This window comes from Lutra lutra, chromosome 1 (assembly GCF_902655055.1).
Source record: "Lutra lutra chromosome 1, mLutLut1.2, whole genome shotgun sequence".
Taxonomy (NCBI): Eukaryota; Metazoa; Chordata; class Mammalia; order Carnivora; family Mustelidae; genus Lutra; species Lutra lutra.
In genome coordinates this window covers 14454105-14471959 of record NC_062278.1, presented here as the reverse complement: position 1 = coordinate 14471959, position 17855 = coordinate 14454105, and the positions used below count along the sequence as shown (strand labels likewise).

Genomic DNA, 17855 nt, shown 5'->3' with positions numbered 1-17855 from the left:
ACAACATATATTATCTCTAAAAATAAGAAATCATTGCTCATTTAGAAGACCTAATCACACCGAAGAAGCGTGATACTCAGAAATCAATGCTTTTTTATAACAATAACAAGTAGATTCCAACTGAAAATACAAGGAGAAAACTAATGGCTCACAGTTGTTGTGAAAGATATAAATGAATATTTGGGGTCAAGTCAGCAAATATAACAAAGTGATTGTGCAAATACAACCACAAAGTTAAAAGCTGTAGGTAAAACTGACTTTCTAAATGGAAGAACTGGTACAAAAATGGGCCAATTAGATTGTATACAAAGTCATTATGTTCTTTCCTATTAAACCTTCATTGAGGTTAGGATGCCATATCCTACAAGTGTTTTGTCATATAGGTTTTTTTTCTCCCCCAAATACTAAATATTTAATGCATCAAAAATATTAAAGAAAAATTAATAATAGTATTGCTCAATATGTTGCAAAAATGGCTTGTTTGATTATTTTCTTGGACTGATTTGTTTTAATTGGTATAGACTTGGTTTTTCACTAGCATCCTATGCTGCCCCTGAGTACTTGTTAAATATTTGCTTTTTGGGGTTTAAAATATTATGGTGTTTCTATATTTTCCACCACTTAGAATAAAAAATACTGTCCATAGCAACCAAGTGTCCACATAGGAAATAACATAACTGATACAACACTCACATGAAGGGATCTACCAGAAAAATAACACCTTTGAAAAATGCTATCACATCTCATCTCAGGCATGAAAGTACCTCATGAGTTTATTTCCTCCTTCCCATAAAAACTTCCTTCCACATGATATGTCTGAGGTAGAAATTAAGCAGCCTGGAATACTGCAATGTGATTTGTAAGATATCAAAGTTGAGGTAGAGTCTATGATAAACACTAAAAATTAAATACAATTAAATAGTCACTCAATGAAATTATTTGGTGGACAAATGTCATGCTTGAAAGATCCCAGTCTACTTGTGATCAAAATAGGTCCCTGTGATGGGGCAATGATGATATTAACTCAATGAAGACAGAATGTTAACATCTTATTAATGAGAGTTGAACTGATTGCTGGGAACATAAACCTTCCATGACCGGAGAGAGGTCAGAATATTATTTTCACCCTGTCCTCCAAAGTCTTCCTTTTCAAGTCCAAATGAGAGTGGTGACTAAAACCCTAAGGTCACAATACCCATTGCAAAATTTGTGTGGAAGCCCAGATTGTTAATGACCTCAGCTTACTCTCTATTACAGGAATGAATTCAGTTGGGTAGTAAAAGCTGAGTTACTTGAGCTTAAATGTCATTCTCTGCACAGGGACTTAACAAATCCTCAGAAGTGAAGCTGGGAAAGCCTGCAGCTTCTACAGTTCAAATGACATCTGAACCCCCCCAAACTCTTTCATATCCCCTTGATTCTAGCATGTGAACATGTTTTAATTTAGTATTCCTTTAATCAGCTTTGTGCCTATTAGAGGTAATTTTTCCATCCTCAAAGCCTTAGCTTTTATCCTACCTTGGTTTAGATTCCCATAAACTCACTCCTTGACATGAGGTAATACGCCAACTGTGTTTCAAAAGATTATTTGGGTTCTCTAATTATATATTCCTGCTTATGACACTCTCTGTAAGAACATATCTTATGTAAATGCCATGATCTGTTTAACCATTTTTCAAAACAAACCTCTGTTGAAGGGTTAATGACTTCAACTGAGTCCCTGAGAAAGACACATCTGTCAGCTAGGTAGTGATATTAGTGAGAATATGAACATTAAGTGTTTATTGATACTTATTTTATACCAGGAACTTAAGATGTATTAATTCATTTAATTAATTCATTTAATATGATCATCCTGTGAGGTAGAAACTATTATTGCCCTCAATTCAGAGAATTTCAGTAATAATATATGCAAGGGCATCACAGCTATTCAGCACACAAGTTGGATATAAACTTAGGTGAGCCTTAGAGTCAAGAGTCTATGTGTTTTCCACTTGCCTGCCCTGCTGATTGAGAAAGCCCTCCAGAAGGAGAGTAAGATAGACAATTGATGGTATTATCTACAACACATTTTTATCAATAAAAGCTTGGGGCATAATTTTTGTAGAGATAGTTGATCTCTGACTCCTTCTCCATTTCCTTTTGGTGTCTGCCCCTCCCCCTTGTCATATCTCTTCTTCACACTCACTCACTACAGGTTCTCTCCTGGGTTCCAGGTCCCTCACTGTAGCTCTCCCAGTGAGCCTGTTTTCTTAACACTACATCTCTCACTCAAGTTTGTCTATTTTCTCCTACTGCTCTTTACTTTTCCTCCCCAGGTTTTGTCTAGTGTGTACGGACAGTCAGTCTTCGTCTCAACTCCAGGAAATTAATTTCCAGTTCCAACCATGATCCCATATCATAAACTTAAGTGCTAATTTTGATTTAGGGGAGTTTTCATCAACTATAGAAAAATGGAGGAATGGTTTGGGAGGTTTATCAGAGTCTCCAGATAAATTGAATCAATATTGGTCATGTATGTGTGTGTGTGTGCTATTTTAATACATACATTTATTCTTAGATATAGTACATGCTACTCCATATTGTACATAGTACAGTATATAGTGTGTGTATATATATGTGGTGGGTGATCTCATATAATTAGATGGAGAGATCTGTTTTAAGGAACCAGTTTACATGATTGTGGTGGCTGGCAAATCAGAAACAAGAAGGAAAGGCTAGTCCATTGGAAATTCAGACAGGAGTTGACACCGCTATCTTGAGGTAGAATGCCTTCTTTAGGAAACTTCAATTTACTTTTAAGGCCTCTAATTGATTGGATTAGATCTACCTGCATTATACACAGTAATCTCCTTTACTTAAAGTCAACTGATTATAGATGTTAAGTACATCTTCAAAATATCATCACAGTGTCCTGTAAACCCTGACAGTTGTTTGTTGTTGTTTTTCTCTTTTAATTCAAGTACCTGAGTTAAGCTTTGCTTGCCCCCACTTCAAAGAGGCATCCACTTCAAAGATTGTGATCCTGAATAAACACATGTCCAGCCACACACTGAATAAAGGGCCAGGCCACCTTCCCACACTAAGGCTTCTTGGTTTTAGGGATATTACTTGATTGCAGTAACTGCCCATTTGGCCATTTGTTTTTTCCTGGCTTTAAATTCCCTCTCATGTTTTAAGTTTACCAACAGCAAATAAAAGCAGAAGCCCAGGTCCATTCTCTCTCTGTGTGTGTCTCTCTCTCTCTTGCACACACCTTCTCTCTTTCTCTCCCCCTCCGATGACCTCACTGTATGGTCCCAGATGTGCTGTGTAATTTTTAGATCTTATAAGTAATAACCCTTCCTTTTTTTTTAAGTTTCACCATGGTTATCGCTGAAGGGCATCTTTCAATCTTAATAAGAACTACAGAGGCTAGCCCAACCACAACATTGGTTATCGGTAGGCTAAGACCAGCACCCAAAAACGGTAACACCTAGATTACTGTTTGATAAATCAACTGAGTACTATAGCCCAGTCAAACTGACATATAAAACAAGCCATCACAGGAGGTATGATGGAGAGATCAAATAGCTTACCATTTCACTTAGTTAAGAGGACCATGTTCGTATTTTCTGAGCTGAATCTGGTATGGAAGAAAACATCTAATGTAGATTAATTTCAGCTCTGTGTCATTGATGTTACTTTTTTGGGAGGGGGAAAGGGCTCTTCAGTAGCTAAGTTTTGTTCCAGAATGAGGAAATGTTGTAATTCCCAATATAGACAGGCCCTGAGGAGGACTAAACAATTCCTTTTATTATTCCTAGTAGTGATATCATTGGATCCATGAATTAAGAATTAGGATGTCACTTGGTCTTGGATCTGAGACAAAGTGATGAAAAGACAAAAGAATAATTCAAAATTCATTCATTCAGAGTGGTGTCCAGTAGTGGCTAAAAGCAGCTGTGACAGTAAAGTAAAAAGTGGTATCAAAACAAAACTGTTACTGTAGTGTTAGCTTGGTCACTATTCCAGCAGTCTTTACATCCCTGGGTCCTGGATACCCTGTCAACTTCATCCCCCCACTTACCAACAGGTTCTTTGAGTTACCCACATTCTCAAAGTTTCTCTTTTTAAAAATGATTTCTATCTCTTTCAATGAAGAACCATGTCAGGTAAATTGTCTTTTTCTTCGCAGTCTTACCTCTGGAAGAAAAGTACACGGTGAAGACAATGATACTGGACTGGTATCTTTCCTTTAATTACTTCCTTGCAAATTTAATAGCACTGCCCTGGGACCCCTGAACAGAGCCTTGGAGTAGTCTGGTGGGGAGAATTTGGGTTTGGGTCTCTTCATATGGTACAAATGGAGGTTGAAATGAAGTTTCTAATAATTTATTGCACTTGCCTTGTACATTTACTGTCAGCCCAGAAGCAATCCAGTGTTCTATATGGGCTATTTAAAATTTTTTAGCAAATTATTTCAGTTATCATTTCAACATAAAAATATAGCATGAAAGAAACTCAACTTACAACAGGATCACATCAAGTTTAATAACCATCTAGTATTATAGCCAGCAGTGAAATAAGAAAGTAAGACATTTCACCACATGAGTCTGTAATGAATTTCAGTACAGATGCATTAAAGCTGAGTGAATTCAAATTTCAATAGAAAAGCTCGCTATTGAGAAGGAGAGAAAGATAAGCAAACATCACTTGGTATAATAAAGTTTGTTGTGGAAAAAGAAAGTAGGTGAAAAGAAGAACATTGAGGATAGGCTTTTTCCCCCCATGACATAAGGGTAGTTTTTTTGTTGTTGTTTTGTTTTTGTTTTTGTTTTTTTAAGATTTTATTTCTTTAACTGACAGAGAGAGAGATCACAAGTAGGCAGAGAGGCAGGCGGGGGGTGGGTATAAACAGGCTTCCCACTGAGCAGAGAGCCCCACCCCATGCAGGGATTGATCCCAGGATGCTGGAATCATGACCTGAGCGGAAGGCAGAGGCTTAACCCACTGAGACATAAGGGTAGTTTTTAAGGATGTATTTTATGGAGTGAAATATGGGGGGAGGGAGATATTTTAAAGAGATAAAATCATTAAGGTAATAATAATGGCTAATATTGTTTAGACTGTGTCTGCCATTCTTTTGTGCTTTATGAACCTTAGCTCACTAATCCTCTTCACATTATAAGGAAAACAGTGAAATCATCTTCAATATAAAAATAATAAAAGTTAGGGGCACCTGGGTGGCTCAGTGGGTTAAGCCACTGCCTTCGGCTCAGGTCATGATCGCAGAGTCCTGGGATCGAGCCCCATATCGGGCTTTCTGCTCAGCAGGGAGCCTGCTTCCTCCTCTCTCGAAAAAAAAAAATAATAATAAAAGTGAGATTTAATGAATTAAAATAAATTGCCCAAGGTCTTGGAGTTAGTCAACACTGATATTGGTACAGTCAAGCAGTCTGACTTCAAAATTTGGGTTTCTAACCAATAAAATGGCCATGAAGAAGAACCTTAAGATGTGAACAGGATAAAAGAGGATTTAGGATGACCCTTAAGAGAGAAAATGGGTATGAAGATATGGAAAGACTTGAAAGAGGGAAGAACTGGTGATGAAAAAGATGGGATCTCTTCAAGTGAGATCTATTTTATTTTATTTTTAAAATTAATTTATTTATTTGAGAAAGAAAGAGAGAGAGCAAGCATGCATACATGGCAGGAAGGGGCACAAGGACAGGGAAATAGAGAATCATAAGCAGACTTCGAGTGAGCCCCCAGGTGGGGCTTGATCCCACCATCTGAGATCACAACCTGAGTCAAAACCAAGAGTTGACACTTAACCGACTGTGCCACTCAGGCACCCCCTCTTTCTGTAAGATTTAAATGGCAGAATTAAGGAGAATTAATAATCAATGAATGAAGAGAGGAGAGAAATTGAAAATTACTTTCATTACTGATTTTTCAATCTTGGAGTACCAGGTCATAGAAATGCTGGAATGGAAGGTCTGGGGGCAGAAATGGAAACATGTGAGAGAATAATCTATTGTCAGAACATGTTAAGTTTCAGTTGCCTATTTTGACACACATTCAGAAACATTCTTCAAGCAGGAAAACACCAGAAGAGAGACAAGATTGAAAGGGATACCGTATTGTTCAAATGAAAATACAGAGTGCCAGTTACATTTCAATTTCAGACAAATGACTTCTTTTTACTATAAGTATGTTCCAAGTGATATATCGCATTCTTATTTTTAAAACACATTTTTTTGTTTATCTGAAATGCAAGTTTCACGGGTTGTCCTATTATTTTTTTCTGGCATCTCCACAGCCTGGAGTTATAGATTTGAGAGTAATCAGCTTACAGAGAGGAGACCATGGTTTGCTCTGAGTAGATGACATTAACCTAAGAAAAAGAATTTCTCAAAAGAGAGGGTAGAGTGTGGGGTCTGTGATAGAAGGCAAAGCATTGCCCCTGTCTCATCTACTCTGCCTTGTGACTTTGTGGTGTTCTCCCAGTCTGCCTCCTGGCTCAGCCATATAATGTGCTTTGACCAGTAATGCAAGACAGAATTAATGGTGTATCCGTTCTAGGTATAGGTGTCCAATATCTTTGGAGGTGTCTATTTTGCTGTCATACTCTGCCATCTTCATGAGAACACATCTGGTCATCTATTGCAGAATAAGAGACTTGTGGGGCAGAGCCAATTAACACACGTAGCCACACCAATTGTCAGCCAACCCCCAGTCCTATTAGTGAACCCAGCTCTTGGATGGGTATCAAACTTATGGTTATATAACACTGAGGTAGTTGTGGTTGTCATAGTAACAGGCAAGAAGCCTTCTTATAACCATGTGTAGTATGTGTACTGAGGTACACAAACTTGTGCTGAGGTTGAAAACCCTCTATTTTTTAAATTTGTCATTGGTTTTTCTTAACTCATAGCTCACTGTTGTATGATTTAGGAAAAGTAATTTCAACTCTCCAAATTACAATTTTCTCACCTATTCCAATGGAATAACAATAACTATCTCTTAAATTTTGAAGTTTGGGGTAATAATGTCAGATTAAGTACACAATGAATATGTTATCATTATTAGTTGTATTGACAATGGCTTGTGGCTATGACTTTACACCAAGCAGAGTGCCTAGTGTATCGTAAATGGTTTATCTGTATCTATGGAAATGATGAATGAAGTATAAAGTTTAAAATAAAAATAAAAGCTTTTTTTTATCAATAGGTTCATATTATAATAAGAAGACTCCTAATGTAATGGGTAATTTGGCATATATAGATAAATAATTAATAGGCTGGTACTATCACAGATTTATTCAGTACATAGTTTATGAAATATTGTCAATGGATCAGGCATTGCTCTAGGCACTTAGGATTCAGCGGTGAATACGACAGAATAAGTCCTTGCCCATAAGGATTTGCATTCCCTGAGAAAGACACAAAATATATGAGCAAACAAGCAAATATATAATACTTATTGGTGATAAGTGTTATGATAAAAGAGCTATATAAGGGACTAGAGGCCAGTGGCATAGTCAGGAAGTCACATGATACTGTCATAAATGATGCTACCAGATATCTTGAGCAATAAGAACAAAGATAAAAATTGGGTTGATTTTTGAAGTTGAGTAGGAACTCATGATGGAAAGAGAGAGCATACCACCTGAGGTGATGCAGGAGCTAGGATAAAGGCAAATAGTTGAGAAGAATTCTGGATTATTTAGGTAATGACACACACTAATACAGCCGATGTCTACTGAACCCACATCTCATGGACCAGTTCTCTGGTCCATGCTCTTTTGCAAGTTGATTTTTAACTTAATTGTCTTAGATTTCCTTCCATTCTAGCACATTGAAAGCTGCATTGTTTTCTTCATAATAAAATTATGTGCCATCCCAAGACACATAAGGAGCCATATCAAACAAAGAGCTTTTAACAAAGAGACTAAAGGGTGAAGGGAAGCTTGGCATCCTGGAAACCAATAGATGAGAAGGTATAGCCATGGTCCAAGGGGCAAATGGTCACCACAGACTTAAGAAAATGGGTAAAATACTGTAAGTATATTAAGGACGTAGCACAAAAGTTACCAGTTGCTTGCAGAGATGAGAGAAGAGATACAGGAAGCCTCTACAAGTTCTGACCTAAGTGGCTGTATGGGTCACAATATCACTGTCAACCAATTGGACTATAAAACCTATAGATGGTTCCTATAGCCCATAGCAAGGTGCTTGGTGGAAACATAACCAAATGTATAACAATATTAAGCCTCAAAATCTTCAAGTTCATAGTTAGAGCCATAGAGAGATCCATAGCTTCACCCTAGTCCTCCACATTCTGGAGACCAGCAATTATATTTCTTGAATTATAAATATTTTAAAAAGCCTTTTATTCAGACTTAGAAAATTGATCAGTTATACTGCTTTTATTCTATTCAGATATATGATAAAATATTTACTAAACTGTCCCTTCATATTAATAAAACAGCTTTTATTGGTTAAAGAGTTTTTATATTGATTTTTTCTAAGATTTTATTTATTTATTTGACAGACAGAGATCACATAGGCTGAGAGGCAGGCAGAGAGAGAGAGGGGGAAGCAGATTCCCTGCTGAGCGGAAAGCCTGATGCGGGGCTTGATCCCAGGACCCTGAGATCATGACCTGAGCCAAAGGCAGAGGCTTAACCCACTGAGCCACACAGGCACCCCTTTTATATTGATTTTTATCATTAGATTGCCTATAGCCAATTTGAAGTCAGTAATGAGATGTGATTATGATTATTATGTCTAAAACTATTTTCAGTGGATTTACTTTTTGCATCCAGGTTTCAAGAAATTATTCTCTCTCTCATTCTATCCTTTAACATTAATCCTGGATCCTAAATTATGTGATTTCTATTCACTAGCACCCAAGGGGCACACCTAACACTGTCATGGCTTCTTTGAAATGAGGACATTTAGGGGGTGCCTGGGTGGCTCAGTGGGTTAAGCTGCTGCCTTCAGCTCAGGTCATGATCTCAGGGTCCTGGGGTCGAGCCCCGCATCGGGCTCTCTGCTCAGCAGGGAGCCTGCTTCCTCCTCTCTCTCTGCCTGCCTCTCTGCCTGCTTGTGATCTCTGTCTGTCAAATAAATAAATAAATAAAATCTTTAAAAAAAAAAAGAAATGAGGACATTTATCTTTAATCAGGATATTTTCCTCCTGCTTACACTCAGAAGAATGTAACATCTTACTGATGTGAGAGATGTAAACAAAATTTCTCCCAGTAGTACTATTTAGTGACTGCAATTTAGAAATGTGTTTCGTGTTTCCAGCTTCCAAGTGTCTAACAATGTAACCCAGAACATCAACATAGCTTTTGCAATATGCTTCTGAAAGCCATGACATTCAGGAGAATCACTAATTATGTTTGGCCACAGATCAAATGTAATAGCATCTGGACAGTTCAGATCAAAAATCAAAAAGACCTTCAAATAAGGGCAGCATTTAAATCTAATATGCATGATATACAAGGTCAAACTCAGTACAGTGTACTGTCCGTCTGGAGGTAATTATGTTGAGCAATCACATGCTCTGTGTTCCAAGTAATGGTTCTTTAAAAGGCCTATAATTTCTTACGTATGTTTGTCAAGGCAAACTTTAGATATACCTACACCTCTTATAGAGCACACATAAGTGTGTAAACTAGTTCACATATTGTTACATTTTAGACAATGGAAAATAAACAACCAAATTTATAATATCATTATTATTAATCTACAGTGATCATGCCATTGTACTTTTTGGTTGGAGCATAAACTAATCACCTGAAATTTTTTTCTATTTTATCACAGGGATTTAGAACACACTAAGTTTTATGTATGAACATACTAAGCTTTATGCATTAATAGTGAGATTAAATGCATGCAGAAGGGGTCTTTTGGAGATCCTTTGAATTGACAACTTCTAGTTTCACAGCTCTTGGGCAGGTAATCATCTGGTTCTCAGGTCATCCTCACATAAATATGTAAAGCATATTCTGTAAGTCACCAGGCCCTGATCTATGAATTCTTCTCTTTTTTTTTTTTTTTCTCTTACTTTCCTTGTTAGGTTTTTCTGATTTAAAATCTAAACTACACGGCAGGTAAAAATGTATCAGTTCTTGCTGTGGCAAATTGTTCTTACAGTAATGTTTTCCCTTTCAGTTTACAGAAGGATAAAAAGAATTTCTCAAGACATAAGTCATAGGGGTCCAAGTATGAATCTGAGTGAATTCAGACATGTCCAGTCATGTCAGACAAACTGGGGAAACAGGCTGTTCTGGGCACTTGAAAAGTTGGCTAAGAAACCTTCTAAGAGAGAATTCAATCTGTGCTCACTGTTGATGTTCCAAGACGCTTGTTCCAAAGGGTGAACGGATGAAAAAAGCCAAAAAGAAAGTTCCTCATGAGAGATTGAGGAATTTTCTGTGAGAGGATAAATTCTGAAGAAAGAAAGAGCTATGTGGTTTGGCCCTGACTGAGCAATGGGGCCAGAGTTTCCATCCATGGGACACTCTTGTCAGTAAAGCATCTTGTATGTGCCTGAGGTTTGACTCTGTTCATTCATGAGAAGATCTACAAAATATTAAGAGCCTTCTGACAGAGTGTAAAAAAAATCAGAAAAGAACCCTCCCATACACCTTTATTTCCATAGGACACAGTACCGTTGAGTTCCAGTGCACCATGACAATGCTAGATAGACCCCCTTAGAAGGGACAATAGCCCTCAGTAGATACCAACTACAGAAATATAGTTCCTGCCCACGAAATGAGTGATACTTTCCAATCTCCTCTCTTGCTCATATACAAAGTTTATAAAAAAGCAAAGACATGTCTGGCCAGACTGGTGGTACCAAGAAGGTATTCAGCAAGGGAAGGGATGGATAGGAAGACCACAGGAGGTAGGTATTAAGGATTACACTTAATGTGATGAATCAGTACATTGTACATCTGAAACTAACAATACAGTGTATGGTAACTTACTGAAATTTAAATAAAAACTTTAAAAAAGGAGATATCTAGGACAGTAAAAATATTCTGTATGATATTATAATGATAGATTCATGTCATTATATATTTGCCCAAACCATAGAATGTATTACACCAAGAATCAACCCTCATGTATGGGCTGGGTGATGGTAATGTGTCAATGCAGGTTTATAAGTTATAACTGATGTACCACTCTCGTAGGGCATATTGATATTGGGGGATGTTTTGCAGGTGTGGAAGCAGAGGGTATGTAGGAAATCTCAGTACCTTCCTCTTGGTTACATTGTGAAACTAACACAATGCCTTAAAAAGAAAGAAAATATTTAGCTAGTAGCAATGTCACACAGAAACATGTACTCGAATGGAAATATGAGAATGACACCATCCTTAGTAGTTCCAGGAACACTTTTTCTCTTTTTTGAAGATTTTATTTATTTATTTGACAGAAAGAGAACAAGCTCAAGCAGGGGGAGAAAAGAAGGGAGAGCTCCATGTGGGGCTCCATCCCAGGACCTTGAGACCATGACCTGAGCTGAAGGCAGATGCTTAACTGACTGAGCCACCCAGGCGCCCTGTTCCAGAAACACTTACAGGATATTTGAGCGGAGTGATACACACACACACACACACACACACACACACACACACACGTTAAAGAAGAGATAGGGCAAGTCATTTTCATTAACTTAGTATTACTCCGTATATGTTCTCAAGCTTGTATAATGTGGTGAACTAGAAACTGTTGCATCATACTCTGTATACCAATAGCCACAGACCTTAATGCTTCATAAGCAATTTTTTATATTAGTTGCAAAAGAAGCTGATACATAATAAAAATTAAAACATCAAACAAAACCAAAGTATTTAGATTTCAAGAAACCATTTTATTGGACAAAGCAAAATACAAAGTTTCTTTAAGACCTTCTAGAAAGATACCATTATGGTAATGGTGGCAAGAGAAGTAAACCAAATGAGGAGGGCAAACTCAGGTGGCTTTCTATATTGAATATTCATTTAAGGTGATGGGTTCTGGGGACACCTGGGTGGCTCAGTCAGTTAAGCATCTGTCTTCAACTCAGGTTGTGATCCTGGGGTCCTGGGATTGAGCCTCTTGTTGGGCTCCCTGCTCCATGGGGAGCCTGCTTCTCCCTCTCCCTCTGCTTGCCATTCCCGCAGCTTGTTCTGTCTCTCTCTGTGTCAAATAAATAAATAAAATCTTCAAAAAAAATATGTTGGGCTCTGGGGGTAAAACCACCAAATATTTGTAAAGCAGTTTAACCATTAAATAGCTACCGATTTGTCCTGGAGAAGATAGGATAGATGTTTTGGGAATTGAAGTACAAAAATAGGACCAAATAAATGTGGAGGCTTTCCCTTTGTATCCAGTTTCAACAATAGTTTTAGTAGAAGGTAGAGAATCCATATCTTCCATAGCACAGTGGGAGGCTGCAGCCACATCTTCGGGCTCCCCAGCCCCAGCCCAGTGTGGGGAAGCTGCCACATCCCCAGCCACTGCCACAGCCCAGGCCACCAAAACCTCCACAGCCATAGCCCAGGCTACCGAAGCCTCCACAGTCATAGCCCAGGCCTCCGTAGTAGTTGCCGTAGTAGAAGCTCATGGTGTCAAGGGTGGTGAGTTGGTTTGTGGTTCAATGCAAGAGTCAGAGTGTGAATGTCAACCTCTTTACAAGGAGACTTATATACTCTGATCAGAGAACGTGACAAAACATGTGCCCCTCCTTTGGTGTCATTCCATGAATTATATTTGCCTGACACAATTAATTAATCTGTGGTCCCCTGACCACAGGCATAAGACTGTCTGAACCTGCTTGGCTACATAGTTAGGTTGTGGAGCAGAGCTTGCTGCTATAATCTTAGAATGAATTGTTATTTCTTCAAAGTATTGATATACCAAAGCCTAAATAATATACTTGATTGCCAGTCACTTGACATCAGTCACATTAAATATTGTTGAATTTCTAATTAAATATCTTCTCCTCACTGACATTTGAGGGTTGTTGTAATTGGTTCTACAAAACATACACACAAAATAATAATTAAAGTCAAGTCTCTTAAGTTTATCAATTTCTTTAAAAGGCACATGTATTTTGTATCATGAGAAACAAAGATGCACCGCTCTTTGGAATATAAAAGAACACTTTCTGTCAAGACAGATTTCATTCACTTGCTATGTGTACCAGAAAACAACCACCACAAAAGGGCACCTGACTTCTACAGTTTAAAATTTTTGGCCATGTACAATTAATAGATTTATTTTCGGCTTTAAATGCCAGCATACTTGTTTGGGTTTAAATACGGAATTGGAATCACTCATGGAAAGCCTATCACAGCAATCAAAAATCCATCTTGTGGGAAACCTTCCCACATTATCTTTTTTTTTTTTTTTAAATCCTGGGCCCTTTCTCCAGAATACGTTCTAGTCTCCCACTACCACAAGTGCAGATTATATTTGCCTCCCTACATCATTTTCCTGTCTTTCTCTGCCCTTCATCATTTATCTAGGTATCTTAGATTTTTTTTCAAATCTTACTCCAAACATCACCCAACTTTCTTCCTCCATGATTCACTACTGCATTTAGGTATAAGTGTGAAGTGGGAAAAATGGTTTTGGCTCTAACTCTATGTTCAAAGGAATACAACATCCTTCTTCCTATATCTCCATAGTCAATATTACGGATTTGCCTCTGTCTTCACTTTGGTTATTCTGGGCCCATTTTTTCTCTATAGGTAACTTCTAACTTGTCTTTCCTGAGATATAAACTAGAACTTTCTAGGATATTGACAATGTTTTTAAAACTCCTAAAATCATCTTAAATTTTAGGCGAATGTGTACAACCTGGAATATCTAAGAAATTTCCTACATGTGTGGAACGATTTCAAAGAAGGACAAGAGGGCCTGGGTGGCTAAATTGGTTGAGCATCTGCTTTCAGCTCAGGTCATGATCTCAAGGTCCTGGGATTGAGCCCCATTTTGGTGGAGGGGTCCCCACTCAGAAGGGAGTCAGCTTCTCCCTCTCCCTCTGCCCTTCTACCCTGCATGAGCTCTCTCTATCATGCATTCTCTCTCTGTCTCTCTCAAATAAATAAACACTTTAAAAAAATAAAAAGAAGAAAATAAGGAATTACTCTTTGGAAACAGATGGCCTGATATTCACAGAGTTCCTCACCTGAGCCCAGAGAGTTAGTCAGTGATACCTAAAGCCCTATGCAAACGTGCCCATACCTCGACACTTGGGACTCCAGAAACTTTTCTATAACAATAACCTTTTGCTAAGCTTTTGCTGAGATTTATAAGTAATATGACACAGTCTTTGGATGGATCTCTCCACTGACCTGATCTAGTATCTAAATAAAACCTGGTATTTAGTGGCACCCAGTATTTTTTGAAAGAGTTGTGTGACTTTCACTGGTATTAAAGCAAGGATCATGCATATCATAACCTAAGCAACTGATCTGCTATTGTAGGAAAAGTTTTACAGCTGACATGAGTCCCAACAGGCTTTCTGGTTTCAGAGTGGCAATAACCCCAATATTAGCCTTTAATCTCCATGCTATTCAAACCCAATTGCATTCCATTTTTATTCCTCATTTCAGAAATCAGCCAATTGATAGAATGAATATTTTCATTTTTAATGAATCATTTAGAACTATGAATAAATTGCATAGCATTAAGGATTCCACAGTCTCCTTGTGTAGCTCTGTCAGAGCATGTAACTATGATTAAAAGCTTTTAATTATTTTTTTAACATTTAAGACTATCTCTGCTTTATAAATGGAAACAATATGGGACACAAATGAAAAACCTCATTAACAATAAATGCTAAATGTATTTTCAAAAAAAAAACACAAGACTTTGTTATTCATCACTTATAAATGTCCATCCATTATAAAAAAAAGAAAAGAAAAGAAAAAAGAATTTGAAAAATATGAAACAAGTGAAAAATGTATACACATAAGTGAAAAATGTACTTTGGAAATTTCTTTGGGGGTTATTATTTTTCATCCATTCAGTGGATCAAAAGCAGATGTGGATCATCGCTATTATTATTATTATTATTATTGTCTTATGTTTTCACTCATGGCCCAAGTTGCAATTCACGTTGTTGGATGGAGGACTGAAAAATGTTCTCACATTTCCCTAGCAGTGAAGAAGTCTTTTATAAATTCCAAACATTTTATCTCACCTCAGGTGCATATTCATATAATCTAAGCAGAACAAAATTATGATAATATTGATTATACTAAAAATGTCAATAGCAGTAATAATTGTATTGATTACTGCTCGTCAGGCCCAAAGTGCCAGTCCTTAGAGGTAACTAACCAAATGGAAATGTCAAACTCCACAGTGTGATCCATCAGTAGGGTAAGTGACTTGGCTCTGTTTCCCCTGCTCAGCCCAGTGATGCTACCAACAACACCTAGATAGCACAGACTGAAAGAGGAGGTCATCATGGGTTTTTATGTTAGTTTGTTTTGTTACCTAAAGTTGAATTTTAGCACTGCTCATTGTTTAATTATATCCAAAGGCAGATAACCTACAAATTGACAGGTGCAGTTCTCTATATCAGAACAACGAAAGTGTTAAAGAAAGAAAGTCTTAATCTAAGTAAAGGGATCAATTTCCATAAAATCAGCTGTGACAATTTAGCTTTTCTTATAAGCATTACCAGAGCTTTCAAAATGGTTTATTTGACAACATTCAAGGAGAAAATAGATAAAAAGAGTAGGACCATAGTACAATCGAATACTCTAGTCTTAAAATGGCTTATTCTGAGGTTCCCTGCCCACAATAGCAGATATGGGATAGCATTACAGAGTTTAATGTCCCTTTCAGATCTGTAACTCTGTAATTTCATTTTATCCCTTTTTTATTACATTGGCCCAGCTTATACTAAGTATCAATAGGTTCATATCATTACCTGAAGATGCTATTCAGTTTTAGGAAAAAATTTAGAAATTCTGGTATTTTACCTATTTTATTTCTTATTTCTCATACAGTAATCCCCTCTTATTCACAGGGCATATGTCCTAACATTCTCAGTGGATGACTGAAACCACAGATAGTACCAAATCTTACATAGACTATGTTTGTTCCTATACATATATCCCTGTGATAAAGTTTAATTTATAAATTAGGCACAGAAAAGATTACCAGTAGTAACTAATAATTAAATAGAACAGTTGAAACAATATACTGTAATAAAAGTGATGTGAATGTGGTTTCTGTCAAAATACCTTTATTGTACTCATCCTACTTCTTGAGATAATAAAGTGTCTATGTGATGAGATGACATGAGGTGAGTGATATAGGCGTTGGAGGTAGCCTGAGGCTGCTTTTGATCTTCTGACCATGTGCCTAAAGGAGAATCATTTGCTCCCACCTATAGATGACCTCAGGTAACTGAAACCACAAAAAATAAAACCACTGATAATTAAAGGGGGGCACGCTACTGTCCAATGTCAATAGGATGGTCATTTTTGAAGGGATGAATGGGATATAATTTTTTAAAACAATTATTGAATGGTATTTTGGGTCAGTTGGAGCCACACAACATTTTGCTTCATAATGATATTTCTGTTTGTATATTATTCTTACTGGACTACAGAAACTTCAGTGTAAAGATGATGATGATTATGATGATGATGATGAGCAGGGTCCCCATGAGACAAGTGAGATGAGGGAGATGAATGACCCAAGTTCATGTTTGATTATCCAGTTTATCAATAACTTTCATGTCTGTCTTATTTTGCATGCATAACAAATAGATGAAAGCAGACCATGAATAATGAAAGATAATATATATTTCAAAGATTCATAGGAAAACAGAGTTTATTTTCTATGAAAATTTGGCAATGTAGATTATGAGATTTGTGGAAAGTTTGCTCCAATTGGAGTTGTAATGGAGTGGTTGTCTAGCAACTACAAATATCTAGATGGAACACCACTTGTTTTTATAAGACAAAATAAAGGAAGACAATAGACGTGGAAGATTAGTTGCAAATTTTGAGCTCCATTAAAAAATAGAAGTAAGTTAAATATGAAATGTGTAAAACAACTTATTTTTTAAAATACAGGAAGATTTAACACTCCACAGTTGATTTTTTGCTGCCAAATTCAATTTTGAAAGCTATAACTAAAGTAAAGAAAAAGAATAACATTCTATTGTTTTGAATTAGTAATTCTCAAACCAGAGTTCTTTTTTATACATTAATATGTACACACACATCTGTAATTGTGTGTACTGTATGTCTAATTATAAAGGGCAAAACTTACATATAAGTATGTGCACATAACTGATTAAAACAACCCCCCACCCCGCTAAACCATATTTTCTATTTCAAGTTAGGTCATTTATTGGTATTCAACATAAATCATCTGTTAGTGCCCAAACTCGGGATGCCAGAGGACATAATGCAGATACCTTAAAATAATAAATTCTCTGAAATTCTCAGATTTCTCTTGGCAAATAACCAAGGGTAATTCCAGTGTGTTGACTGAAGAATGTGTGGTCAATCTGCTCATGGCAACAGATTTCAGGTTATTAGGGCAGTAGTTTAGTAGAAGCTAGAGAATCCATATCCTCTATAACATGATGGACAGTGGCAACCATATCTGTGGTCTCCCCAGCCCCAGCCCCATCTGTGAAAGCTGCCATGTCTCCAGCGGCAGCCACAGCCCGGACTATGAACCCCCAAGCCATAGCTCAGGCTTCCGTAATAGCTGTCATAGAAAATCGTGGTGTCAGGAGTGGTGAGCTCGTTTGCTGTTTAAAGCAAAATACTGAGTGTGAAGGTCATATAGCTGTGCTTATATCCCCTGAGCAGAAAGTGTGATAAAACA

At 37.2% G+C, this 17855-nt stretch overlaps 1 protein-coding gene across 1 annotated transcript; it reads right to left on the bottom strand.

Moving 5' to 3' along the window:
* Positions 1-12160: 12160 nt before the first annotated feature.
* Positions 12161-12625, bottom strand: LOC125106573 (keratin-associated protein 19-6-like). Its single transcript, XM_047741236.1, has one exon. It carries the CDS (start codon positions 12610-12612, stop codon positions 12394-12396), a length of 219 nt encoding a protein of 72 aa, XP_047597192.1. The 5' UTR covers positions 12613-12625; the 3' UTR covers positions 12161-12393.
* Between the last annotated feature and the right edge of the window lie 5230 nt (positions 12626-17855).

Bases quoted from the DNA above. Each gene is read 5' to 3' on its own strand.
- LOC125106573 (XM_047741236.1), bottom strand. From the start codon at position 12,612: ATGAGCTTCTACTACGGCAACTACTACGGAGGCCTGGGCTATGACTGT.